Source organism: Hylaeus volcanicus, chromosome 3 (genome assembly GCF_026283585.1).
Source record: "Hylaeus volcanicus isolate JK05 chromosome 3, UHH_iyHylVolc1.0_haploid, whole genome shotgun sequence".
NCBI classification, from domain to species: domain Eukaryota; kingdom Metazoa; phylum Arthropoda; class Insecta; order Hymenoptera; family Colletidae; genus Hylaeus; species Hylaeus volcanicus.
This window is the reverse complement of record NC_071978.1, coordinates 29,873,323-29,898,232: the sequence shown is the minus strand read 5'-3', so window position 1 is coordinate 29,898,232 and position 24,910 is coordinate 29,873,323. Positions and strand designations below refer to the sequence as shown.

The window sequence follows — 24,910 nt, the reverse complement described above, 5'->3', positions numbered from 1 at the left end:
AAATGTATTAAAAATAAGTGAAACGAAAAATCGAACAACGTCGTAGCTGATTCAATAATTTTATTGTGCTTGGTAAAAAAAGATAAAAACATTACAAGAAAAACAAAAGAATAAAAGTTTCTTGTTATTTTCTCCTTGGTTACTTTACACGCTATAAATATTCAATATCCCTTTGTCGTATATATTATATAAAATTAATAAGATTTGCTATAAACTTGAGTTCATGCATGGAAAAGAAGGGCCCCTTCAAATTTAGCGTCCCAAGGGTCCTGTGCCTACTTCTCCCATGGCTAGAGCCGGCCTTGGATTCGTGGTCGAATTCGTTAGCCTTACCAAAAGGCCTTGCAAAAAGTTTCGAGCGCATGCAACATGTAGTAACTAGGAAACTACATAGGTGCAGTTTCGAGGCTTTCGAGGCTGCCGTATCCTAGGTTATGTTGTGTTTATATTGCCGCCCATGCATAAAGATTCTTAGTCGTTTCGTTACGTCGCAGACATCTCTCTCAGGAGAGTCTTTAGTACGGATACCGTGCTACGAAATATGAGAAAGCATACGAGTAGTTCGTGCATCGTAGACCAATTAGAATACCGTTTGACGATACTTTCCTGCTACGTTCTGTTGCACTAATTCGATATACGGGCCAAGGTTTGCACTTTTTTAGTAATCGTATGCACATATGACCGTATAGATATATGCATATGTACATTTATATATTCATATATATGTGTGTACAGTGTACGTGCAATCGCATACCTGTTTGAATTTATTCGCTTTCGATATTTCGTAATTCCGAGAATCGTAATGTTTCGTCGCTTTCTAATCCACGCTATTTAATTTCTACTAAAAATTGAAAACGTTAGACAATATATAACGACTGAATAATTTTTCTTTTAATTGAAGCAATAATATTAATCATACGGTAGTAAATTTGATATAAACTGTTGCTTAGTAGGTACCATAAGACAGGGTAATGAACGTGGGACTATCCCCATACGATGGTCTGGAGAAAGAGACAGCATCCAATAATACACTGGAAAATGGAGCTGGTGCTACTAAGAAACTGGCAAGAGGTATATCCCGGGCAACCGAAAATGCAGCAATTGTGTCTTATGCTCGCTCTCAATTAGCTACCATAGGATCTCTAGACACCCCAGAGTTCACATTTTCCCTTCCTGACTTAACTGTGTACCCAGGTATATTATTTGTATTATTCCACATCAATTTTAAGTATTTCCTTTGGTTCATTCTAGTAATTTAATAATATATTACACTTAGATTCATTTCGTCAGTTTTTGGAGAAAGATTTGATAGAAGGAGGATGTTTAACTTCTCTAGAAGCTGCTGGTCGTCTAAACTGGTGGTGCGGGGGCAAAAATGGAAATAACAGAGTTTTGTGGCCTTTAGCAACATCAGGAGATGGCAACTGCCTTTTACACGCAGCCTCTCTTGGCATGTGGGGCTTTCACGACAGACTTCTTACATTAAGAGAAGCATTGCATAATACTTTAGCCAAAGGAGAGTACAGACATGCTTTGTTTAGAAGATGGAAATGGCGACAAATGGGTTTGAATGCAGCTGCGGGTTTATCTTATACAGAAGCAGAATGGTTAACTGAATGGCAAACTATCGTAGATATGGCTTCTCCTATTTTTAGAAATCAAACTGCTACTTCTTATCAGAGTCTTGAAGAAGTGTGTAAAATTGTCATATTCTATTTTATCATAAAGTTTACTAGCTTTACAAAATAGTAATGACAACAAAATTGTTCAAGGTACACGTATTAGCTTTGGCTCATGCTTTAAAGAGGCCTATATTAGTTATAGCCGAAACTATGCTAAAAGATGCAGAAGGTGTAGCTTTAGCGCCAATTCCGTTTGGCGGAGTGTATCTACCATTAGAAGTACCTTCATCTCGCTGTCACAGAACCCCGTTAATTTTAGCGTACCATTCGGCACATTTTTCACCTCTTGTCATTGTTGACGGAGCGAGCGATTTTGGAGACAGTTGTAGCGAAGGTGTTAGCATACCTCTGGTCGACCCAGATACAGGTCAATTATTACCAGTTTTATTCGCGGTAGATCCTGGACCTGATTGGGATTGGCAGAAAGGTTCTCGAGACTTGTTACCTTGTTATCAAGATACGGTAGCTAGTTTTACAGAATGTAATATAATTTTAACACGTATTCAAATATAATTACAAGCATTTATGTTTAGATGGAAATTTTATTGCGAGATTATTTGGACTGTGAGTATCAAAACTTTACATCGGAAGAAATTGAGAGACTATCCGATACCGACGGTTCACTGTCTAAAACAGCGAAGCAATTATTGGGTGTCGCAAAACAATTTGGATCGATCGGAAAATCCGTTAGCAAAAGACTGTGGTCCATGGCAAAGAGACCAAAAAGCCCGCCAGCTACGGCGGGCGGACTTTCTACAGAAGGTCTATTATGCGTAAGAATCAGAAGTAGACGCCATCAGTATGTGGATCAGATGCTTCAAAATTATCTTCAATGTGCTCACGCAAGGTCTTACATTACTAATTTTTTTTAAGTATATTCGTTTTATTTTATCCATAGGAAGAAATATTTAAATTATTGAAATTTTATAGGTACCTGCAGGATCATAAAGTTGACGAGGCTGGTAGTGAAATGAATTATGGCGCTGGCAAATCCAAATTTTATGCTGCTAGCGATGGAGGAAGTCATGCGAGTGTTAGCAAATTGTTACCCATCAATCAAAATAAAGATCGTACACTTTATCTTTCGAGGTATTTCTTTTATAAGCAACATTTATTTCTATCGGTTATTGTCAATGAGACGTTTTTATTGATCGTTCTTTAACAGGTCTACCTTTTACAATGACCAAGCGACGTCTGATAAACCGGGGCCAGAACAATGGAATAATAGCAGCGGTCTTGAGGTATGTGTTTAAAATAATTCGTTACATGTTACAAACTGAATCATTTTTTTTTTCAGACTATAGGTAAATGTCGCAACGAACAATGCCGTTTCTATGGTTCGGCAGAAAATGATTACTACTGTTCACAGTGTTGGGCCAATCGACGTTACCGCTGAGGTATTATCCGCAGTGGCATATGACAATAATGATTCTTTGCTATTGTTCGTATTGAATTATCTATAATTCGATTTAGAGGTAATACTAGCCATTTTACAGTGAAGCTTAAGAAAAGTAATCGACCCGCCAGATTTTCTTCCTCTTGCAATATCGATTCATGCTGTATCATTACTTTTATTTTAATTTTTTTTTTTTATATATATATTTATGGCATTCTCATCTCTTTCAAAAGCATATCAAACGTACAGGGTTCAACTCTTTTTTCGACGTACCTATACGCGTACCTTACATGCACACGTACACATACACAATAAATGCCTCTCACGCGTAACCTATAAATCAATCGTTCCAAAGAATAGATTATATTTTCAAATAACGGTAAACAAGTATTTTTAGGACGGACAAATAATACATGACTTCTTTGTACGTGCCTTCTATCGCGCATAATACGAAAATGAAAGAATACAGAAACACAATGATAATACTCGCTCTTGAATGCTGCAATGGGAAATTCGTTTTCCTTAACAAATACCATTACCGCTTCTAATATAATGCTTTGTACGAATTGATCGTGTTTCACTCGTTCATTGTTTTGTCGAGTGAGATTATATAGACAAACGCAACCGGGATATTAGAATGATATCTAAATTATTCATTGTACTTAATCTCGTTGCCTGTTGACAATTACTGTTAATGTAAAACTGTGTGAAAAATAAAACATATTTTTATATTTTGTGTATAGTTTGATTGCTTTGCATTGTTTGTGAACCCCATAATTGTTAAAAATTATAGCTTATTATTCATAACATTCATTACATTCATACTTTGCTATACCACTGTAGCGTCGGCGACCGAAATAATTTTTCAGATTTTTTACTTTATCCTGCACATTCATATAATTATACATTATTTTAAATAAATAAAAATACCTAAATGTGGCGCCATCTCTCGGCGAACCCCGTAAGTTTGACGGGAAACAGTTTCCCCCTCTCACTGCTAGATGGCGCTCCCAAGATGAAAATATTCAAAAAAAAATTATTTATTTTTCTTTGCATAAAAATATAATTTTACATTCTAACTGTCATGTATCAACTAATAAATGCCTATTTCGTACACTAATAATTGTCTAATGCCTCGTTTTTTAAATAAATAAAAATACCTAAATGTGGCTCTATCTAGCGGCGTGAAGAAGGAACTATTTTACGACAAGCTCGTAGTATTTTTATTTATTTAAAAACCTTAAAATGAGTCAATTATTAGTGTGCAAATCAACAATTAGAAGTTGAAGTATTGTAAAGTACAGTGATTACGATGTAAAAAATATAAGAATATGCAGAAAAAAATAAAAACTGTAAATACATATGAAAAATTAGTTCGGGGGCCGCCGCGAGATGGCTATAGTGTTCGTGTGTCCATTAACTTGCATATATGCTCTTATTTATGGAAATACATGATTGCAATGTATTTAATGAATGATAAATGATAATTATTAACAATTAGAAACAAAACAAATTTAAACTAGCCCGGACACCTCTATTTGGTTACCGTAGCGCCCACTGTAAAACCTTGTAGCTTCTAGTAACATGAATCATAGATCGGGATTAGTTGTCTAAGTGGAATGCATTTACAGTCTATTAGCTAGTCTAGATCTTATTTACTAAGAACGATATGATACATTATTTAGTTGGAATGTGATTTGGATTGTTCTTACGTTTATCCTGTTTAAAAAGACTATTCATTTCACATGGATCACATAACTGGACAGGAAACGTGGAATTTCATGAAACAGTGCACATCGAAATGATCGAGCTGTGTACTAAAAAACGAATGTTAATTGGCATTACACTACTAGGAGGGTTAGCTTTATTTTATGTCATCTGATATCCATTGTCTGTTGGCTATAATTGTAAACATTCGTAAATCATATTAACACCATAATTTATATGTAGCTATATTTGTTTGCATTACAGGTTAACCGTTTTAGTACTAATCGTTGAAAGTCACTGGACAGACAGTCCTAACAAACTTTATCTGGATAATTATGAAAACAATACAGTGTGTATTTCTGAGGAAGAGTATGAAATAACTTCAGAATGTCATCCATGTTCTGCTTTTGAGATAGCAAGCAAAAGCATCGATGTGTGCATTCATGCACGGTACAAGGAAGTATTAAAATGTAAAAGCGGTGAAATTATAACAAGAAGGTAAATATCTCTCTTTAATTTGTAATGGTTACGTGGATGTAAATATTTGTGAATATTTAGCATAACCAAGTATATGCTTTAGTTGTGACAGGGTAGCTTGGTTAGAAGAAAGGGCATTTTGGAAGTTCGAGGCATTCATGTCTGTTTTGGCCATAAGTTCCTGTATCAGTGTCTATTGGAGAGAAAATATTTTAAGGCAAAGGATCATTCGAAAAGTTGCTAGACAACTGAGAGCTAGCGTTTAGCTAATTTGTAAGCTATTAAATTTGTTTAATTTATGTTATTGTTACCTTTATGGCATCATAGGCAGCTAGAAAAAAATGGAAGCTTACTTGGAAGTATATTCTTTAGCAGAATTGTGTCTTGCACCGATTGAAACAATAGTAACATTATTTACTGTAAAATATTGCAATTCTAAAATTAATATTAAATTGATACCAAGTAAACAGAAGCCTCTAGAACGAGCGTACACGATAGATATTTCCACATTTGTCTATGAGGTTATGGATGCAAATAAAATCCTCTTTTCCGTGAGGTCGTGCGAGTTGCCAATCATTGTTGTAAATAAAACTAGTTGTATCGCTGGACTTTGTGCGATACTGCGTCAAATAATTAAAGATGTCGTAGCAGACAATCCGAATCATTATTGCCGAAAATTGTTAGGATTTAAAGACTCGTGTTTAACGGCGTGCTCGGAAGCAAGCGTTTGGACAAAATTTTGCGAGGTGGATCTGATTCAAACTCTAAAATTTTTGCATGCCGATGGCTCGATAAAAAATGAACTGCCTTCCAGTATGGCGAGATTGGAATGTCATATGTCGCAACCCGTCAGATTGCACAATCTATACAAGTACGCGATGTCTAAAAAGTTTGCCGACGAAAATGCAATTTCGCGAGACGAAATGCGTTTGCCAGAACATACATACACCGAGGGCTCGCACGTGACACTGGCGGATATAATTATATTTGTCTGTATACATATTTTGTTGACTATATTTTCAAGCGATGCTACGATGAAGCTACTTCCATTGACCGCTAAATGGTATAAAAAAATGATCGAAGATCAAATTATAGTTGACTGTCTCGAATGTTTACCGGTGTTAAGAAATCAAGACGCGAATGATTTCAACTATACTCTTCCTCAAGTATTAAACCAAAGTTTGTACAAGAGCGATCCGAATAGATATAGACCGAAAAGTCGTGTTTATACAAAACAAGAAGACGTAGAACATTCAATGGAATTATTTAATACGTTAAATGTGCAAACGACACTCGATTTAGAACCATTCGGTGCTGAATTGAATCTAGACTGGTCCACGGTGCCGTACGATGCCACGCCAGAAGGTGGTTCACTGCCAGCAACACGATTAAAAAAGAAGCACGAACAGTTACAAAACATGTGCAAGCCTGTCATGAAATTGGCGAAAGCTGGAGACGTGATCGTAGACTTCTGTTCCGGTAGTGGTCACTTGGGTATCTTGGTTGCTTATCTTTTACCATACTGTATCGTCATACTGTTGGAGAATAAAGAAGAATCACTGAATAGAGCCAAAGAAAGAGTGAAGAAGTTGAAGTTGACTAACGTAAAATTCTATCAATGTAATTTAGACTATTTTAAAGGAGATTTTGACATTGGCATGTCACTGCATGCATGCGGTGTCGCGACCGATTTAGTTTTACAACAATGCGTTAAGAGGAGAGCAATTTTCATCTGCTGTCCGTGTTGTTACGGATCATTGCACGATTGTCATCACCTGACATATCCAAGGAGCAATGTCCTTAAAAAGCAAATGGATCAGGAGAAATACATGATCCTGAGTCATGCTGCCGATCAAACGCACGACGAAAAAAATGTTAAGACAAAGCAAGGGTACGAGTGTATGGCGATTATCGACACTGACAGAAGGCTGCAAGCTGAACAGTTCGGCTATAAAGTGTATATTTCTAAATTTATACCGAAAACTTGTACACCCAAACATCACATACTGGTAGGGATTCCTAGAAAAAAAGTTACGAATACAGAGCATTCGAGTTAATTGCGTTGCATTTCTGCGATTTCTATATTTTTAATTTATATTGATTTTGTGTAAGAAGAAATTGGAAGTTATTCTTGTTATCGAAGAAACGGATTTGCAAATAAAAAGGCATTTACTTACCTAAAGAGATGTTTGTTAAATGGTTGGTAGCGTGACGTCATTATTTACCTTAAACTACTAACGAATCGTGATATTATTGCGCTAGTTTTATTAATAATTGTACGAAAAGATTTTATTCGTATGTACAAAAAAAAGGAGAAAAGAATTTTGAGGTATACAAATTATTAGCGTTACGTCGGTGTTTTACATAGTTTCGTCTATTATTAAGTAGCTAAGGGACGACATGAAATGAAAGAGGTTTCGTAATATACCAAGGAACTAGGGGATATTTACTTTTCGCTATACCACTACAAGCGCTGATTATATGCTTTCTTCGGATAATATTTAAATTGAAATATCCTTCCGCTTTAATTTTTACCGTTCAACACTTTCAACACGCTTAATTTTGGTCTCTCGATAAAACGGGCTAATGAAGAACGAAGATAGACGTATCATTTACACATTTTATGTCTTCAAGGTTGAGTTTTGTGTACTATTTACAATTTCAGTCGTACGAGCACAGATACACTACCACAGAGTAGGTTAGCCGTACCTGGTATTCCTTTCACTTAAGTAATAAGCTTACGTTTAATCAACTTCACCTATAAAGCTTTGTCCCCGCGTGAAAGATAATACACGTAACATCATAAACATCAAGAGATCTTAATAAATGTCATAAGCTAAACTAACTTTGTGGATGTAGCACGATGCACGCAGAAGTCCGTAAACGTACCTCGGTACTCTTCTCAAAAGATTTAGCAATGTCAATGACAAACCATCGAAACTTAATATATATCGTTCGTAGTAAAAATGATCTTTTACGCCTAAAGATCGCGAACAAACAAGCCGTTAAAGACCTGCCTGAAATGTTGCGACAGTCCGCGAACGATAACCATCGTGGGCTTCATTTTAAATGAAACTCGGAAGAATCTATCGTATCGTTTAAATGTGAAACGAAGCGTACAATGTGTGCACGTTTTAAATAAAATTAACGTCTACGAAGAGTGTTCGACAGGTCTTTCTTGGCGGTTTGACTTTATATTTCCTTTTTCTTTTTCTTTTATTTTCTCTCACTTATACATCGAATTTCCTTTCGGCCTTTTAATTTCGTAACATAAATAAATTCACACGAAACGGAGAAATTTTACTAGAATGTGACCTTATCGAATTCTTGAAATATAGGATCAATTGATGTACTCACCGATAACATCGTTAATATGATACACGGATAACTTGAGCCAGCCCAATCATTGTACTTCGTCGCGATTTTTTTTTTTTTTTTTTTTTTTTTAAATCGAACTCCGATCGCCTATAAGTGAGGTAAATCAATTGGTCCATTTTTTCTAACCTTTTGCCTAGTTAAAAAGATTGACGTGCCAGCCACAACACAACAAGCACAGTGCTTCTAACAAATTACTTATGTTTATACCGTATATTGCTTAAGTTAAAGAGCTTGTAAACTCGGAATTCTCGACAATTTAATATCCTCTAGAATTTCGAAATTCGAGCTGCGGCGGTTCGCGTAAAATTCAGTTCGGGGATCCACGAACGAACCACAGGGAAATCTCTTCCACCGTAGAATGAATCAGAAACGGAACGATCACAACGAATAAATCGACGAATTCGTTTCACCTAACGCTGTAACGATAGACGCACGGTAAGTGACGGCACCTTTGAGATATATCGTACTCCAACGTCCGAAGGCAAAGTAAATTCTATTGCGCGCATTTGAATTTATAGGTGGCACGTCCGAAGAGAGACTGATAGAGCGTCCAGTTTAGAAGCCCGTTAATTTATTAATCTATACAGAACTGATAATAATTAGCGTTTCTTTTTTTTTTTTGTTGTTTTATTTGAATTTATTTTTCCGTGGTTTTAGGGAATGGCTCACGACTCTCCGTTGCCACTGTCGTCGCCGTCCTCGTATTCGGCGGCGCTTAATTGATCGTCCTCGTAGTCGTCCAACTCGTACTCGTCGTCATAGAAAACCGTCATGTCTAGCTGTTGCTCGGGTTGCCTCAAATTCGTTTTTATGCAATAATCTTCTAGCGTCATCGGAACGACGATGCCTTCCTTCTCGGCCTCCATTTTAGCAGCTTGCGCTTGCTTTCTGCGAACGAACGAAACAGTTCCTTGGACGTTGCTCTAATCAACTTTCGCAGCAATCCACGCGGTACCCTATACCGTCGGTAATTATTTACAATAGCGTCAACTTTGCCGATTTTCTACTCGGATATTATATAAGAATGGATGGAAAATAATTTTTGCGATTTTCCCTCTTCGACATCGAAGCCCTTGGAAATCGATGATGGCGTCGTTAAAGTACATAATTACCTACATTTGTGACAATAATATCTTGAAAAATAAGAGCGATCGACGATTATTTTCTGCATCGAAACATTCGACGACCTTCCTCCTCGGATGCTCTTCGAGGTTGTTGTGAACCACGAGGTCAGCGCTATTGCGAATAATCACCGAATCTTCTTTGCGCAAAGGTTGCGCGCGCATCGATTAATGCGTTGATATAAAAATAAATAATTAAATGAAAAGCAATACTGGCACGCGAACGTGAACGATAATTGAAAAACGGGAAGACAGGATGCGGAATAGATCGACATTACCGTACCTTATGATATTTTCATACTCTTTGTCTCGACCCTTGGAATCGCGCCAGCGCCTATACATCACCGAGGCATCCACGTTGGCAGGGCTGTACGTATTGGGCTCGTTCAGGAGCGAGATCACCGACAGGAGTATCGTCCTATTCGAAAACCAGAACTCGTTTAGCGTTTTTGCGTCACGGCTTCGGTTCGTGGATACCTGATAATACGCACGGCAACTCTCGGAGTATATTTATATAAACGCGTTATATAAATCAACGCGTCTTGTTTATTTTTCAAATCGAGCTTCATACGGATTCCAGGATGGGACACTCACCTGACGTTCTGTGTCGGATTCCACCTCTCGCACGGCAGCTCGCCGCTCTGTGGATCGTCTACGGGCGGATGTAGGATCGATATGCACAGATCTCCGTTCTGCGCAACACAAACGTAACGGATCAAACCTATTGCTATTCGCAATTTAGAGCGCGGGAATTACTCCATTTCCGTTGTCCAATGGAAAATTATTTCCATTACCCGGACAATACTGTTTCCAGCGGGACACCCGGACAACGTATTGCATAAGTCGCATGTTTCGAAAGTTTGCTCGACGAAAAACAAAACGATGTCTCGTATCAACCGAAGAGCAATGTCGGTGACCGATAACCAACGTGGCCGGTGAACGTGTTGAAGTACCAGATACCTTGCCAAGTAATGATCACTCGACTTCATTCTCGGTGATAAGAGATAAATGCAAAACAAGTTTACGAAGAGTATAACCAAAGAATATATATATATATATTAAAGTGTTTCTTTCGAGCACATTTGCGCGTATCCGACGAAGGAGCGTGTTACCCTGGGACCGACACTCAAGGGCGAAACGATCGACTCGAATGGTCAGAGGAGCATTTGGTTCCGCGTTAATCGTCCCTGACGACGCAATGGCCATCGAGAAAACAAATGTCCGGGTCGAAGGACGGAACCTCGCGACGTCTTTCGCGAACCCAACGATCATCGTTGTTCAGTCACCTTTACGCGCCATATTCGGAGCTCGAGCCACGGTTACTAGAAGCTTTCGTATTACTCTTCCTCGCCTCGCCCTTGGAAAGAGTTTGGACGCGTAGGATGCACTCGAGTACCTTCTAACAAACCTCCCTAAAGCCTCGACGAAGTAGTTGTCGACCCGACGCGACCACGTTTGCTTCAATCGCGAGCCCGGCGTTTAGATATATTTGCTAATTGGAAAGGGCGATGGACGCCAACGCACGGACGAGCAATTAGATTTAATCGGTAGGTTCGGTAACAATACGCCAAGCGTAGCGAGGAAGTCGTGTAGTTTTCTCGTTCGTCAACCGTTACCAGCGACCACTTCCGCGTCTAGTCGGACGAAACATCTACTAATCTGCTTGGTAATCTCGATTAACATTTACACAGGCGACTTCTAGCTCCGTACGTCTTCGTAGAACGCTCGTCCCGGTTCACCGAAGCGTTTAAACCTGATCGATCGATCGGCGCAAGGAACGACTACATAAAAACCAGCAACGACCCTACGACGCTATCGAGCATTTTCCTATCGAGCGATCGTTCAAATTTCCCGTTGTATTCGTTACTTGGAAAGTTTCGGTGCGGAAGACGCGACGATATCATTAATGTTCGCGTTATGCTGTATCAAATAGCCGTCACGAGGCACGCGTTAAGGCGCTCAAGTTACACAAGGATGACTATGATTTCGCGAGAAGAACACATTGGTTGCTATGCAGATCCAACAAATATTTTCACCACGAAGTTTTCAAGAGAAACCTGAGAAAAAATAATAATCGCGGAATTTCGTTATATTCATTTTTAAAAGAAAAAGCGCGTACTCGCGATACACTTTAATCGTTATTCGTTTTCCAGGGCGTACCGACATCGTTTCCATCGTCGAAACGCGCCCTCGGTGGCAGGGTTGACTTCGCGATCAATAGAATTTTTTGCGCGCAAACATCCATCGCAAAACAAAAATAAATGTACGGTTGGAAATGGATTGTTTGATTTTCCCTCGAATACCGAAACACGATTAACTTCCAACTGTCCCACTTCCGATGCCTCAGCCCTCGACTGACCCCCATTTCTTACCGTCTCGCAACCGGAGTACTTACAGAGAGATCTTGGAAAGTGTTAATCTCAGATTTTAATGAAACTTTGTAGCTGGGTAAAGAAGTCCACGTTTTTTTTATCGAATGCTCAAGGTATCAGTTGATTGTTCTTTGATTTGCAGAACAAAGTTACTGCGGATATAAAGTAACATACGATGCGCTTAATCGGAAAAAAGTTACACGAATTGGTCTATTTTTAGTCTTCCTAGACGTAGAAGGTTCTTCAAGTTTACGTAAAAGAATACACGCGGATCTATTTACCCAAGTGCGCAGTTCCACCTGGCAGACGCATCGATGTATTTGCTGGAAAATTGCAATTCCGAGAAAATATGAACCGTTGGTAAATTTTGTCCAACCTCATTTAGCGAGAAGCTGTAGCGGCCCAATTCCTAGAATCGCCCTGTATACGTGTGGCAAGCACGCTCTTTGTTGACAAAAGCACGGCATACCGCAGTGCCGTTGGCGAGTGGCCAGCATAGAGAGAGAGAGAGAGAGAGAGAGAGAGAGAGAGAGAGAGAGAGAGAAAGAGGGTGTTTCTCTGGTTCTCAGTCACTGCTTTGATTCTCGGAAATTCGTGGCCACGCCTTCGATCTACGAGGTTCACTGTATATAAACAAAACAGAAAGATACCGCCAGAATAAACGTAAATACAAGCCTGCGGTGTGTTCGGCCGATCATATTTCTAGGAAAAAAAGAACTCGGAATCGAGCAGCATAGAACGATTTCTCGCAAAAAAAAACCAGGCTGGTCTGATTCGATATCAACGCCGCATCGTATTTCTTCCCACTAATTATATGGAAAAATATTTAAAAAGCATTTTGCTCCGGTAATTATTGGTTGCGGAGATTTGGTAAAATCCGGTCGAAAGGAAAACAGTGTCGATCCATTAGATCGAATACGTTTCGTCTTCGATAGGGCGCAACAGGTCGGGGCGATTTCTTGCCGCATTATAGCCCCCAATGCACGATAAACTTTTATCTTTTGTGCCCGTGTCGGTGCACGCTCGGTCACGGCTGCACAATGCGGCCAGCGAAAATAAATTTCGCCTTTGATGCGCGTCGCGCAAAAATACCCGTTTTAATTATACACCCCGAATATATAAATATAATAAACGCGGATATTTACGATCAGCTGTTACTGCTTATACGTAACCAGTGTATAGAAAATAGTGCAATCGAGGCTGATTTGATTCAACGTAAGCCGATTCAATAATCCCTGTAAATGGATAACACGTACCAAGTGTACCGATTACATAAACCGGGAATATAGTTTTTCATTAGTATTATCGACGACCAACGCATCGAAAGGGTACATTTTTTAAATTAGATACATAACGCGATAACATCAAGCGAGAGATAGGCGAAGAGAAGGAGTTCTCTTCAAACGTGACGAGAACCTTGCCGAGTATCGGTCAGCCTCGAAAATAGATCGACTCTCGATCGTGAGAACGTCGGTTCTTTAAATTCTTGTAAATACAATCGGAATCTAAGAGCTTTTACTCGATTTAAAATCCATCGTAAAAATCGCGTTTGTTTTTCTACTCGAAGCTAAGGTATCAGACGATAAAGAAAGCAACTTTCAAAGTTCGGTAACCGCTACGTAGAGCGATGCATTGTCTGAATTAAATGCGGTTGAAGTTATAAAACGATTTTTCCTCACTTTTCAAGGTAAATACACCAGTGTGGTACGATGCGATCGAACCATTATCACGCTTTCATCGACGATGAATCATTCCGTAGCGTGTGAGCACGGTTCCGTGGTGAAACTCTCGTCGCGGATCCAAACAGGAAGCCTCGTAGACGATCAACGTTTCTAAATATCGCTGCAGAAGGTGTAGGCGTGAGTGCCGTTTTCGCTGCTGCTCGACGTTAGCGAGATATTCCCGGCAAACGGCGGAGTTTCTATCGAGGAGTGGATACATCCGAGCCTTTGTTCGGCCGTGAAAATTTATAAAAATACGTGCCTCTCTTGGCAACTATTTCGAAACCTTGCAGCGCCAACTGTTTCAACGTATAAGTCAGGGTTGGGCGGCGTACGACGAGTAGTACACTCTACAAACCGCCGTCTTTATTTGTCGATAGCTTACGAGGAAAAAATTCGAAGATCCGTTGCGAGTATTCTAATTAAACTTCCAGAAAGAGAATCGCAAGTCGGTTGCCCGTCTTGGATTAAACAACTTCCACGAATTCGTCGAGCGACGTGACTATTTTTTAAACGAGAAACGCGCTGCAATGCCGAAGCGAGTCCTGCGCATCGGTTCTCATGGAGCTCGCAGGTCCTGTATCCCGTTAACCCTTTCGGAACAGAGGGGGCAAGGTCCGACACGAGGAGCTACTCCGTGGTCGAGAGCGGAAAGAAGCCAGAGTTTTGTTATACGGCTCGGCGGCGGACTAATAAATCTCGAAAACTCGGACGAGACAATATTTGATGAACAGAAATACGTATCTCCTTTGGAATCAAAGTACGATACTAGAGTAAACGGAAAACTTACAAAGGGCACCGCGCAAAGTGTTACGCAACAATTTTGTAAAACTTCGTTGAAAATTTCAGCTATTACTTTTGTTTTCATCGACGTCTGTTAATAGTTGCAATTATAACTAACGGAAGAGTTGATGCTAAAATACAGAAAAATAAGCTGCGATTTACGTTGAAACGCGTTGAGTCGATCGGGACCGTAGAAATCCTTCGAGAGTCGAGTTACTCGAGTAGTCTTGGCTCTACTCGATGGTCAATCGCCTAAGTCGAGACTCGGCACGAAAGGGTTAACGGCACGAAGGTCCTGAGCGCGACCTCATCCGAGAACCTTTCCACCTTACAACCTAGCCGCTCGTAAATGACACCACCTATACGTGCGTGACTCGTGTCACCTACACGCGATCCATGGTCGTGGAAGTACAGACTCGTGACACACGTAGGGGGGGGATTGATCTCCCTGCGTGAATGCTTGCCTCAGAAATATCGTTCCACTATCACAGATACACGAAACGTGTCCGTGAGGAAACTTACGCGCATCACTGGTCTAGGAAGAAGACAGCCTCTTCACGGACGCGTTTCGTGCATCTGTAGCGACGGGATGATATATTTCCGAGGTGTACCGCCGGTCGCAAACGTTACGCGGTTCGTCGGATCTTAAGGCGACGACCTCCTTTTCATCTTCACCGATGAGCCTACGATTTTCCAACGATTCCGAGTGTCTTCGATGCACATGTAACAGCGGAATTTTGTGAAAAAGAACGAAACCTTTTCTTAGCGATCAACGAGGATGGCGTTATCTAGATCCCGACGTTACGTGTCGCTCGACGTACAGTTTCAACGGAACAATACCACCGCGAACTAGGGAGAAAAATTAAAGCGGGGAACTATCATTGTCTGGTTGCGTCTCGCGTTTATAGCAGCCCGTAAAGATCTCCCGTGGAGCAAGAAATCTCTCGCGCACGTGACTCACGTGGCGAACGTTCGCGGACAAAGGGACCTCGTTGGAAAATCATTCGGTCGTCATTGAACGCGAGTACGTTACGTGGATTCCAGCGGTTTACGCTCGAATTACGTGACACATCCCGATGACACGACACGCGCGTTATGTTTCCAGCGAATTACCACGGACCTGTGATACGGTACACCCTTGGAAAAATAAAGTCGAGCGTACCGCGGCGCGACTGAAAAGGAACCACTCGACGAGAAGATGCCTCGATTGACCGATAATCGCACGGCACAGGCTACGGAGTTCATCGAGGTGACAGGAAATCCGCGTGTTCAGCAAACCGTCCGTTATATACTCGTTAACCGAATAACTCGTATTCCCGTTCAAAGTCACTCTCTCGCGGTGAATTAACGTTCCTAAGAAAACAGAAAATCGATATGAACTAGCAATTCTAACATCGTCGTCAAACAGTGTAGGGGTGTGTATTACTCCGTGCAGCCCTCGCTCCCACGGAAAAATCAGGAAGCAACTCCTATCTACGCATCCGTGTTTCCAACGATGAAAGTAACATCTACATTTTTAGATAGTTGGTAACGACCAAGTTCTTCGCAGTAATCCTATACGGTGCCCTCCTCGGGGATGTATAATTAATACGACGCCATTCGGCGCATGAAATTTACGCGCGTTATTACCGTTAACCATGGCACGTTCGTCTAGTCTCATCCCTTCCAACAACAAGTGACTGGACACGGATGTCCGACGAGCTTTGGACGGTCGTTGACTCTTTGCTGGTGGCTGAAGGGTCACACAAAGAGCGCGCGCGAGAGATGCGTTCTCGTCGATGGTCGATAAGCTTCGGGAACCAGTTACTTTGCGCGAACAAAATTCAGAATTGTAGATTTAGAAAACCGCGGTGTCGCCCTTTGGTCGAGGAACGATCCGGGAACGTTTAACGTAGGTGATCTTCTACAAAGCGAAGTGAGAACCGAGAACATTCTATCTCCCTCGAGCTCGGTTATTAATATTCGTTTTATTACCGTTACGTCGTGTTTGGAATCGACGGGAAGTAATCCCGTTTACACGTAACAGAATAAATAATCGGTAACGATCGTTACGAGGCGTATCTCGAAAGCAAATCTTGAACGCGTTACGACCAACGTATCCTCGTGCTCTCGAGTTTTCAGAGATTCGACGAAAGATACAGAGCTCGCGTAAATGTCACGGATAACGATCCTCCGATGTAACGAAAAAAGGAAAAAACGATAAATGTCTACGATTCGAGGCACGCGATTGAAAATTCTTTAAAGCGAACGTTTAATATCGTGTCCACGAGCGGATTTCGGGGCAGCGTTAAAACCATCGATTATCAAAATTACGGTTGCTGAAGGTTCATCGAGACACGCGTACTCGAAACAACCAACGACTGCGTGTTTTGCGAGTCCCGAGAGCAACGACACGAAAGCTTCGCGTGGAGGGTGAAATGACAAAGAGAAAATCGGAGAAAGCGAAAGGTGCACGCGGAGGAAAGCGAATGAGAGAGCGAGGGGGTGGCCAGAGGGAAAAAAAGATGCGACGAGAGCCAGGAGAGAGATTGGAAAGGGACGGGGGGAGGGAACGGGAGCGCGAAACACAGACGTAAAAAAGTAGATGAAGGGAGAATCGATAATTCGCGCAGTTACTCACCTCGTACACGTTCGGATGCCAAACTTTCGTCTTAAACCGGATGCTCGGTGGACTGTACGGATAATCATGCGGGAACTTCATAAGTGCCTGCGAAAGAAACATCTATGTTAGAAAAAAAAAAACACGACAACATGGAACGTACGGTATCGATAATCTGACTCCGATTTGTGGAAATCGTGAAAGGTGCGGTCCGTTCGTACCGGAAAATCATTTACGAATCGGTTGCCTATTGTCCGACGGTTTCGAACGCATAGAGACGCGATCGAGCGTGGGGTGAACTTACCCGGAAAAATCCAAGGATCGATGGGTACGCAAAATTCGATTTGCAGCGCGCATCCAAGTAGCCGGTACACGGTATACAATCGGAGGAATAAAGCGACGAGGTCGCAAGTTCGATGATATCGTTAACGCGGCGACGTGGCTCGTAAAAAGAAGAAAATCAAGCGAGTATGATACGATGGCTGTCGAGTGACCTTGCCTAGAGCAGGGCTCCCGCTGCAATTACGTGTACGGATCCGTGAATCATTTGCGCATAGAAAGAGGCGACGAAAGAAATAATAGGTTTGAAATTGAACGCTTAGCTTCGAATACCGGTGATCGACGGAATAACGAAAACATCCGCGGATCAATCCGAGCATTTGGAATGCGCTCGTAAAGGGAAGCTTCCTCATCTGGCGCGTTTGTGTTGGTACGGAATGAATTCGTTTCATAGGGTGTACGTAAGGGTCGTCCCGGCGCTGCTGGCAGACTTTCGTCGATGCTTCGTCGACGGGACGCTATATTGATCGCAACCTGGTCATGGCCCAAATATCCATTCCATCCTCTGGGATAACGCGTCCGAGAAATGAACTTACTTTCCATCGAGACTACGTTTACGTTTCCGCGAGAGAATTATTTCCAGTCTCGGTTCGTTGCATTTCGGATTAATCGTGAAAATGTTCATTCTCGCTCTTCGGACGGCGAGGTTTTTTTCCAAAACTGAACCGTCCAATACGCCGGCGACCTTCTCCGCCAGATTTCGCAGGATCTTTTAGACGATACGCGAACGCTTGCGATTTCAACACGACGAGTATCTACGCTAGCTGCTCGTTACCCCAGTACTTGCAAAAACAACGCTAGGTACTAAATTTCCTCGACGTTGAATCGAACAAAGAGAAACTGTGGAGTGGCCAACCTGTTTTCCGGATCTCTCTCCGTTAGATCTCTATCTACGAAGGAAATTAAAAACTCTTGTTTACCATAATGCATCTGCGATACACGAGGATACGAGATAAAAAATTACCGTAGCATGTGCTTTAATTACGTTGCAAGGAATAAAAAATGCAAATAAATTTATTGCGTAACTTCATAGGCGCGCGAATCCACAAGTTCGCCATTTGTAACTCGTAAATAAAATGTGAACTTCTTAGGATCAAATAAAACAGTACATTATCGTACGTACATGTACGATATAAGTTATTCCAACTTTTGTACGCGATGGAGATATTTATAAATTCTGTCGACCTCGAATATATAAAAGGAGAAAAGGTTGTTTTGAACGATCGTACGTGCGCGCTCCCATCGCTTAACTTGAACGATCTTGAAAATATCCTTCCCCGATATCTGGTTAACTAATAATTACCATAGAAAACAGCAGGTATCTTGGTACCGTTCGTACTTCTTTATCGCGAGTAACATAGACTCCAATGCTTCGGTGTTCGATATGACACGGCAAAATCGATCGCACTTATCAGTCAGTCATCTCGCATGACATCGGCGACAGGTATTCCCGGAACCGCAGTTAAGATCGATCGTTTATTCGGTTGCATGAAATTCCCTACGTTCCCGGTAACGATAAAAATCGTGTGCATAAAAAATGAACGTTGCATCGCGTGAACGAGGCAGCCGATTTCGATAGAAAAACGGTCCAGATTCGCGCGAATTCGAATGCGAAAAGACGTCGAGGATCATAGAACGCTTGTCGTCAACGTTAAAAATACTATTCCGACGTATCTCTGACACGTAAGGCTGAAAGAACGACCACGTGTATTCGATTCTATTCAATAATGCAACGCGCTCGACGGGCGATAGGGAACTGTTACCTTGATGATACCGTAATGCCAGGTGAAAAAGGAAAGAAAAGAGTAATTTTCGTTAGTTCACGGACACGTTCAAGAATCAGGAAGAAGATAATGTTCCGATGAACGTTTCCAACGATAACTGTCGATACGTTTACGTAAATAATTGCGATCGAGTACATCGAGAAATATTTCCTCTGTTTCGCTGTCGTAATATTCGAAATGGGGTCGTTCGCTCCAAGATTTTTCTTGGCAATTCAACTGCCTCGCGTGACCTACCAATTTTCGCGACCTGTTTCGATACCTCTGTCGCTGGATAAAGTACAAAACGGTACTTTGGCGATTCAACGTTCCGTTCGCAGGGAGGAGATTCGCGTGCTCCAAAAATTCGTATCGATAAACTAGCGATAAAGGCGTGTAAAGACCGAGCAACTTAATAATTCAGCTTACCGCAGCGAACTTCAAAACAATAACTATTACGTTATATGTTACAGTCGCGCGTATCGTTCGTTTTGCGGCCAAGGAGAGAAAACAGATAAGAAAAACAAAAACACCGAATCTAGCAACGTCGAAATCCCTGGGTGATCGCAGACTTCGTCGTTGGACGAAAAAAGGATGATTGCAAATGGCTCTGCCTCTCACACCAGGGAACATTCGTCCGAAATGAAAAGAGGGAAGTACGTATTGACGTGCAACGCGGCGACCCACGTTTTCGATGACAATAAAGAGCGCGAAAAGAGTCTGGATTATTCGTTCGCGAACTTCGTTATTTCTCAGGAGAGCTGTGCAGGTTCCTCGATACCGACACCACCAAATTTTGAATCTACCTATTTTCTCAGGACTGTGAGGTGGGGTAGTTTCTTAAGCTGATATCGGACATTCCTTGCATTGTTCGGGTGCGTAACGCGAGTCGCCGCACCGTCGCGTCGGCTGGAGCAGGAGTTTCGCGGAGATAGCACACGGCCGAGTTGCTTTCGCGATGCCCATCTTGCCGCGAGGTGAAAGGATTAAATGGGCCAAAATCCAGCGAAGAGGGGGCGATCGTGTCTCGATGTAGATGTAGAAAATTACGTTGGCATCGCTGCGACGAATACTCGGTTCGTCGGTGTGATCCCTTTACTGGTTACGGTTGTTTCCCTCCCCTCCCCTCCCCTTTCTCGCCGCCAAGGAGAAAAATCCTTGCCGTTTGTCACGAGTGCAACGAGATTGGGTGAAAGTCGTTCGGGTAATTCGAGCGATGCAGGCCTAAACATAGATCCGTGACAATACCCGATGACGTTTTATGTAACTTGGCGAGCGCATTGCGCTTCGCTTCTGCCGAGCTGATCGCAAATTCTTAGAAAGTTCCGACTGTTTATGATAAGTTCTGCACGGAACGCGAACCAATAGGTCGACGATAAGGCTTGATTTCTTTTCGGGACGAAGTGAATTATCGTTTCCGTTATAGGCCGCGCGGTATCCTTTGCGATTGAGGAAAAGAATACCGATAATTAGCGAACGGATTGGAGTACGATTCGGTATCCGAGTATGTCGCCGATAAGAAAATACATAAATACAATACGGTCAATCGCGATCAATTGTACATACGTCTCAAACTGTGCGACAAACGACGCTAATTTAGATAATGGCAATCGCGGTAAGTTTGCAACGAAGAAGATCGTAAGTTCCCGCAATGATACGTGCAACGGCACTGTTCACGATCAGTTTATAGTTAGGATCGCGAGGCGATTCGGAGGCTGCTAGAACAGGATCCGAAACACCCACGTAGACGTGGATCACGTGCAAGGGGAACGATAACGATACGATTCGCAAATAACGGTGTCGTCGGTCGTACTCGTTGCATAGAGGTTACACCGTGGGAAGACCGGGTACGTCGCGTTACGTGAATAAGCGTTCGTAAAATCATAACGAAGCGGAGAGTGGTTTAGAAAGCGGACCGAAGGTGCACAAAAAGCGTATTACCACGCGGCAACGGCAGAATTCATTTTCTACCTGCGGACTAGGCCGAACGCGTAACGATATCGCCATTATCCGTCGAAGGAGATAAATATAAACGCAGGAAATGTACTATCGCGAACACGACGGCTTTCCTCTCGTTACAATTCCAAAGTTTATCGTTTAATATCGACAAATTCGTTACCGACACGTTATTTCCGTTGAAAATTTCGAGAAATGATTCATCGATACGCACCGGAATAACTCGAAAGGAAATTCAGCATCGCGTCGAAGGTTTAAAATCGTCGCAGAATGCAGGTCATTCGATCCGCTTACATTGTGTAATCTTTAGTTTCCAGGATTGCTCAAGGCTGTCTAAAAGTCTCTCGGTTTGTGCCATTTAAAAGATCGCGGAATTGTATCGGTTTGTCCGGAAAGTCCATGTCGATTTTATGGTAGTTGGTACAGGTCTCAATATATCGAAGTGGTTGAAAACAATTAACATGCATACATTCCTTAAAAGGTGGAAAGGTTGTGGAACAAAATGGCACCTATGTAATTCAATAAATATATATATTCAAACGTGTTTTTGAATGTTTCTTAGAAATTGGCACGAACTTTCTGGATAACCTAATAATTAAACGACGAGTGAATTGACGGTAGCGAACATCGTATTGTCTATTACCGTTGAAATCGAAAAAAAAAGGAAAGGCCAACGTTAGCATTACAGCTTTTCTGGTCAAGGTGAACGTATACTTCGCGTGCCATCACCGTATAGTTTTACGCGGAACCGCTAAAGAACGCTCAACTTTTTTGAAAAGTATTCCTCAAGGTTGACGCCAAGCACGGACTCGTGTGTTCCAAACGAGGAATCACATTGTCAAAAACGCGTTTACGAGATTCGGTTTTTAGAAAAATTTCGACGCGATAGTGGTGTAAGATAAACATATTACGATTGAGATCTATGTACACAAAATAATCCTTACATCGCGATGAAAACACGTTGCAGTCGTGTCTGGTGATATTTTATCCGTGGAACGTGATAACCGTAAAATTTATACAACAAACACATGTGTAAGTGTGCGTTAGAACTCGCACGGATCAAAAGAGAAATCAGAAACATAACCAACAAAATGGAAAGCGTACTCTACATGGCAATATCTGCACGAGGAACACATATATTATAAGCTTAGAACGTATAGAAGTTGTTACTTCCAAGATGTTTAGGGAACGAACAGAAACTAGGTACAATTGTAAAAACCTTACCTTGAAGTATCCTCCTTCGTAAAGCGTATCTGGAGGTCCGAAGATAGCAACTTCCCACTCAAACATGTTGTCCTCGTTAACGAGTTTTACGCGGAATCCCTCGACGGGTTCCTCTTGAAGACTTTTATATTCGAGGGCAAGTGCCCTGAGAGCACTACTCGTTGGTTGTGCCATATTTCCCTTCTGGAATTACAATTGCAGTCCGTTCCCGAAACGAGAACGTCCAAAACCTCCTGAAGTGGTAGCACGGAGCACCACAGTCGGACGGACGCCTTTGCGAACACTGCTCCTTCCCAAGAGAATCAATTTCCAACGACTTTCCACCAGGTAATTCGAGGCCCCTACCGCGATTTCCTTGGCCGTACCTCTACGCGTCGTAATCTTTTACACGCGGCAGGACGTTATCCACGATGATACGGTACGATTCTCTACACCAAATAAACAAAGAAATTCGATCGGACCTACAAACTGCGAAGTGCCTCTGCAGTCAACAATACACCATTCCCGATGCACGCAACTCTAACAAAACAGCTGACGTACCTTCTGCGTCAGCGTTACTCTCCGCGCATGCGCGATACGATATTCCCCTATTTTCCCCTCAACGCTCACGAATTTCAAGTGAAAATAAGCCTTGAACGACCAATCGCCGCACTCCAATCGTTACGATGGATTTTCTTATCTAGTCACGCATCAAGTATCAATGTTTATACTTTTCGTTCGTACGGTACTCGCTTAAGACGAACGTTGGTTGGATATCGTTGCGCCGGCAACAACCTATCAGCGAAAGTTGAGACGCAGCGAGATCTCATTGGATCGTTTTGGACAAAAATATAAAGGGCCTATTAGCGTCAATGATGAATATATTTATGTACACATACATACGTACTTAAGAAACGTTTAAACTTATCTAGATACGTATTGTATTCTATGCACAATGTAACGACTTATGAATATCAAAATACAAAAATATATGATATATCCTTTTAATTTTTAAGTTATTGGTAAAAAAATTTCGACGTAGGACTTTGAGTATATAGACTCAATTCTATATACTCAAAGACGTAGGATGATGACATTCAATTTCTTTGATTTCATGTTTCTTTCCCCCTCCCTTCTTTTAATCTTTCGTCTTCTATAAATGTAAGGTACATCAATGGGATGTTCTCACAATTCTGTTAATATTGAACACAGTGTTTAAAGTTTGGTTTGCCTAAACGAAAAACGTGATTTCTTTAAATTTAAGATATTCAAAATAGATACATCTGTATCGAACATGGTTCCTATAAACCCAGAACTGTTGAAAATTTTTGGTTTTTGGGGCAGTATACTTGCTCTAAAATTAGTAGCAATGGCACCGCTAACTGCACGTTACAGATTTCAAAAAAAGGTAATTTTTTTAATAATAAGAAAGGTTTATTTTATATTTTAGACGCGAATGAGAAATACTATAATTTTTATGTTGTTGCAGATATTTGCAAATCCTGAAGATGCCAAATCGATCCTGAAAAATGCTAAAGTTGCTTACAATGACCCTGATATTGAACGTGTGCGTAGAGCACATTTGAATGACTTAGAAAACATTCCTCTTTGGTACGTGGTCACACTTTTGTGGTTAACTACCGGACCTTCTACATGGTTGGCTGGAATATTAATCAGAACTTTTGTATTTGCCCGGATTACGCACACACTTGTGTATGCTGTTGTTCCACAACAACCGGCTAGAGCCATAGCCTTCTTTTTTGGAGTGGGTACTACTGTATACCAAGCTATTAGTACCTTGATATATTATCTTTAACCTGGGAAATTTTTTGTTATGTTTTTGTTTCTTATCATATAACTTTGTAGTTGTTATTCCTTCATCATGTATAAGTGAATATTTTTGAATACATTTAAACATTTACATTCCAAATGTTATATACAGGAAATGAACATAGTACGCAGCTTACAAGAATAAGGTATTCAAATATATTCATGCAATCAACTTAATATATTGATGTCATGTTATAAATATCATGTATTGCTAACAACTATTTTTATAAAAGAACAAATGTTTATAATCTTCGTAATTTTAATAAATATATGTTTAAAAATCTAAGTATTAAATGTGTTCAGAAATCTCCTATAAAATTCAAATCGTATTACATAATTCTAACCTATGTTTTAGTATCATGATATTCGAAAAAAAAATTGCAGATAATGAATAATAATTATAACATGGTCAGATTATCATCAAAATAACTTCGACCTTTGACATAATTGTTGTCTTCTATTTCTTGAAAAAAAAATTACATTGAATTAATTTACTTTAAAATAATGTGGTGTGAAATAACTGATAAATTAATTTCTTTTTTAATCTTGACTTAGACCACTTTCATAATTATGGGCTTATATAAAG

At 41.0% G+C, this 24,910-nt stretch overlaps 5 protein-coding genes across 7 annotated transcripts; 4 read left to right on the top strand and 1 right to left on the bottom strand.

The window, feature by feature from the left end:
• Nucleotides 1-123: 123 nt before the first annotated feature.
• Nucleotides 124-3,809, top strand: LOC128874221 (OTU domain-containing protein 7B-like). Of its 3 annotated transcripts, none has more exons than XM_054118724.1 (8): nt 124-646; nt 954-1,194; nt 1,277-1,692; nt 1,773-2,144; nt 2,216-2,529; nt 2,613-2,771; nt 2,848-2,923; nt 2,980-3,809. In XM_054118724.1, exons 2-8 carry the CDS (start codon nt 972-974, stop codon nt 3,076-3,078), a joined length of 1,659 nt encoding a protein of 552 aa, XP_053974699.1. In that variant the 5' UTR covers nt 124-646; nt 954-971; the 3' UTR covers nt 3,079-3,809. The 3 variants fall into 3 exon arrangements, with proteins under 3 accessions (XP_053974699.1, XP_053974697.1, XP_053974700.1); XM_054118722.1 differs by having other exon boundaries at nt 127-646; nt 951-1,194; XM_054118725.1 differs by lacking the exon at nt 124-646 and adding an exon at nt 669-856 and having other exon boundaries at nt 951-1,194.
• A 766-nt stretch (nt 3,810-4,575) lies between these two features.
• On the top strand, nt 4,576-5,528 carry LOC128874228 (protein JTB). The gene is made up of 3 exons (XM_054118740.1): nt 4,576-4,935; nt 5,050-5,283; nt 5,366-5,528. Exons 1-3 carry the CDS (start codon nt 4,880-4,882, stop codon nt 5,526-5,528), a joined length of 453 nt encoding a protein of 150 aa, XP_053974715.1. The 5' UTR covers nt 4,576-4,879.
• Nucleotides 5,529-5,603: 75 nt separating this feature from the next.
• Nucleotides 5,604-7,444, top strand: LOC128874220 (glutathione S-transferase C-terminal domain-containing protein homolog). The gene has a single exon (XM_054118721.1). It carries the CDS (start codon nt 5,604-5,606, stop codon nt 7,317-7,319), a length of 1,716 nt encoding a protein of 571 aa, XP_053974696.1. The 3' UTR covers nt 7,320-7,444.
• Nucleotides 7,445-9,249: 1,805 nt separating this feature from the next.
• On the bottom strand, nt 9,250-23,049 carry LOC128874227 (ubiquitin-conjugating enzyme E2 R2). Its single transcript, XM_054118739.1, has 5 exons — nt 22,516-23,049; nt 17,258-17,344; nt 10,356-10,453; nt 10,045-10,179; nt 9,250-9,528 (listed from the first exon to the last, which is right to left on the bottom strand). The coding sequence occupies exons 1-5, from the start codon at nt 22,687-22,689 to the stop codon at nt 9,306-9,308; spliced, it is 717 nt and encodes a 238-aa protein (XP_053974714.1). The 5' UTR covers nt 22,690-23,049; the 3' UTR covers nt 9,250-9,305.
• A 578-nt stretch (nt 23,050-23,627) lies between these two features.
• Nucleotides 23,628-24,610, top strand: LOC128874229 (microsomal glutathione S-transferase 1-like). Its single transcript, XM_054118741.1, has 2 exons — nt 23,628-23,902; nt 23,984-24,610. Exons 1-2 carry the CDS (start codon nt 23,789-23,791, stop codon nt 24,308-24,310), a joined length of 441 nt encoding a protein of 146 aa, XP_053974716.1. The 5' UTR covers nt 23,628-23,788; the 3' UTR covers nt 24,311-24,610.
• The last annotated feature ends 300 nt before the right edge of the window (nt 24,611-24,910 follow it).

Coding starts and splice junctions, on each gene's coding strand:
- LOC128874221 (XM_054118724.1), top strand. CDS start 972: ATGAACGTGGGACTATCCCCATACGATGGTCTGGAGAAAGAGACAGCA. Junction 1,693..1,772: donor CTTATCAGAGTCTTGAAGAA/GTGTGTAAAATT, acceptor AAATTGTTCAAG/GTACACGTATTAGCTTTGGC. Junction 2,145..2,215: donor TACCTTGTTATCAAGATACG/GTAGCTAGTTTT, acceptor ATTTATGTTTAG/ATGGAAATTTTATTGCGAGA.
- LOC128874228 (XM_054118740.1), top strand. CDS start 4,880: ATGATCGAGCTGTGTACTAAAAAACGAATGTTAATTGGCATTACACTA. Junction 4,936..5,049: donor GGCATTACACTACTAGGAGG/GTTAGCTTTATT, acceptor TTTGCATTACAG/GTTAACCGTTTTAGTACTAA. Junction 5,284..5,365: donor GGTGAAATTATAACAAGAAG/GTAAATATCTCT, acceptor TATATGCTTTAG/TTGTGACAGGGTAGCTTGGT.
- LOC128874220 (XM_054118721.1), top strand. CDS start 5,604: ATGGAAGCTTACTTGGAAGTATATTCTTTAGCAGAATTGTGTCTTGCA.
- LOC128874227 (XM_054118739.1), bottom strand. CDS start 22,689: ATGGCACAACCAACGAGTAGTGCTCTCAGGGCACTTGCCCTCGAATAT. Junction 17,345..22,515: donor ACGAAGGAGGATACTTCAAG/GTAAGGTTTTTA, acceptor TTTCTTTCGCAG/GCACTTATGAAGTTCCCGCA. Junction 9,529..10,044: donor GAGTATGAAAATATCATAAG/GTACGGTAATGT, acceptor GTTCGTTCGCAG/AAAGCAAGCGCAAGCTGCTA.
- LOC128874229 (XM_054118741.1), top strand. CDS start 23,789: ATGGTTCCTATAAACCCAGAACTGTTGAAAATTTTTGGTTTTTGGGGC. Junction 23,903..23,983: donor GTTACAGATTTCAAAAAAAG/GTAATTTTTTTA, acceptor ATGTTGTTGCAG/ATATTTGCAAATCCTGAAGA.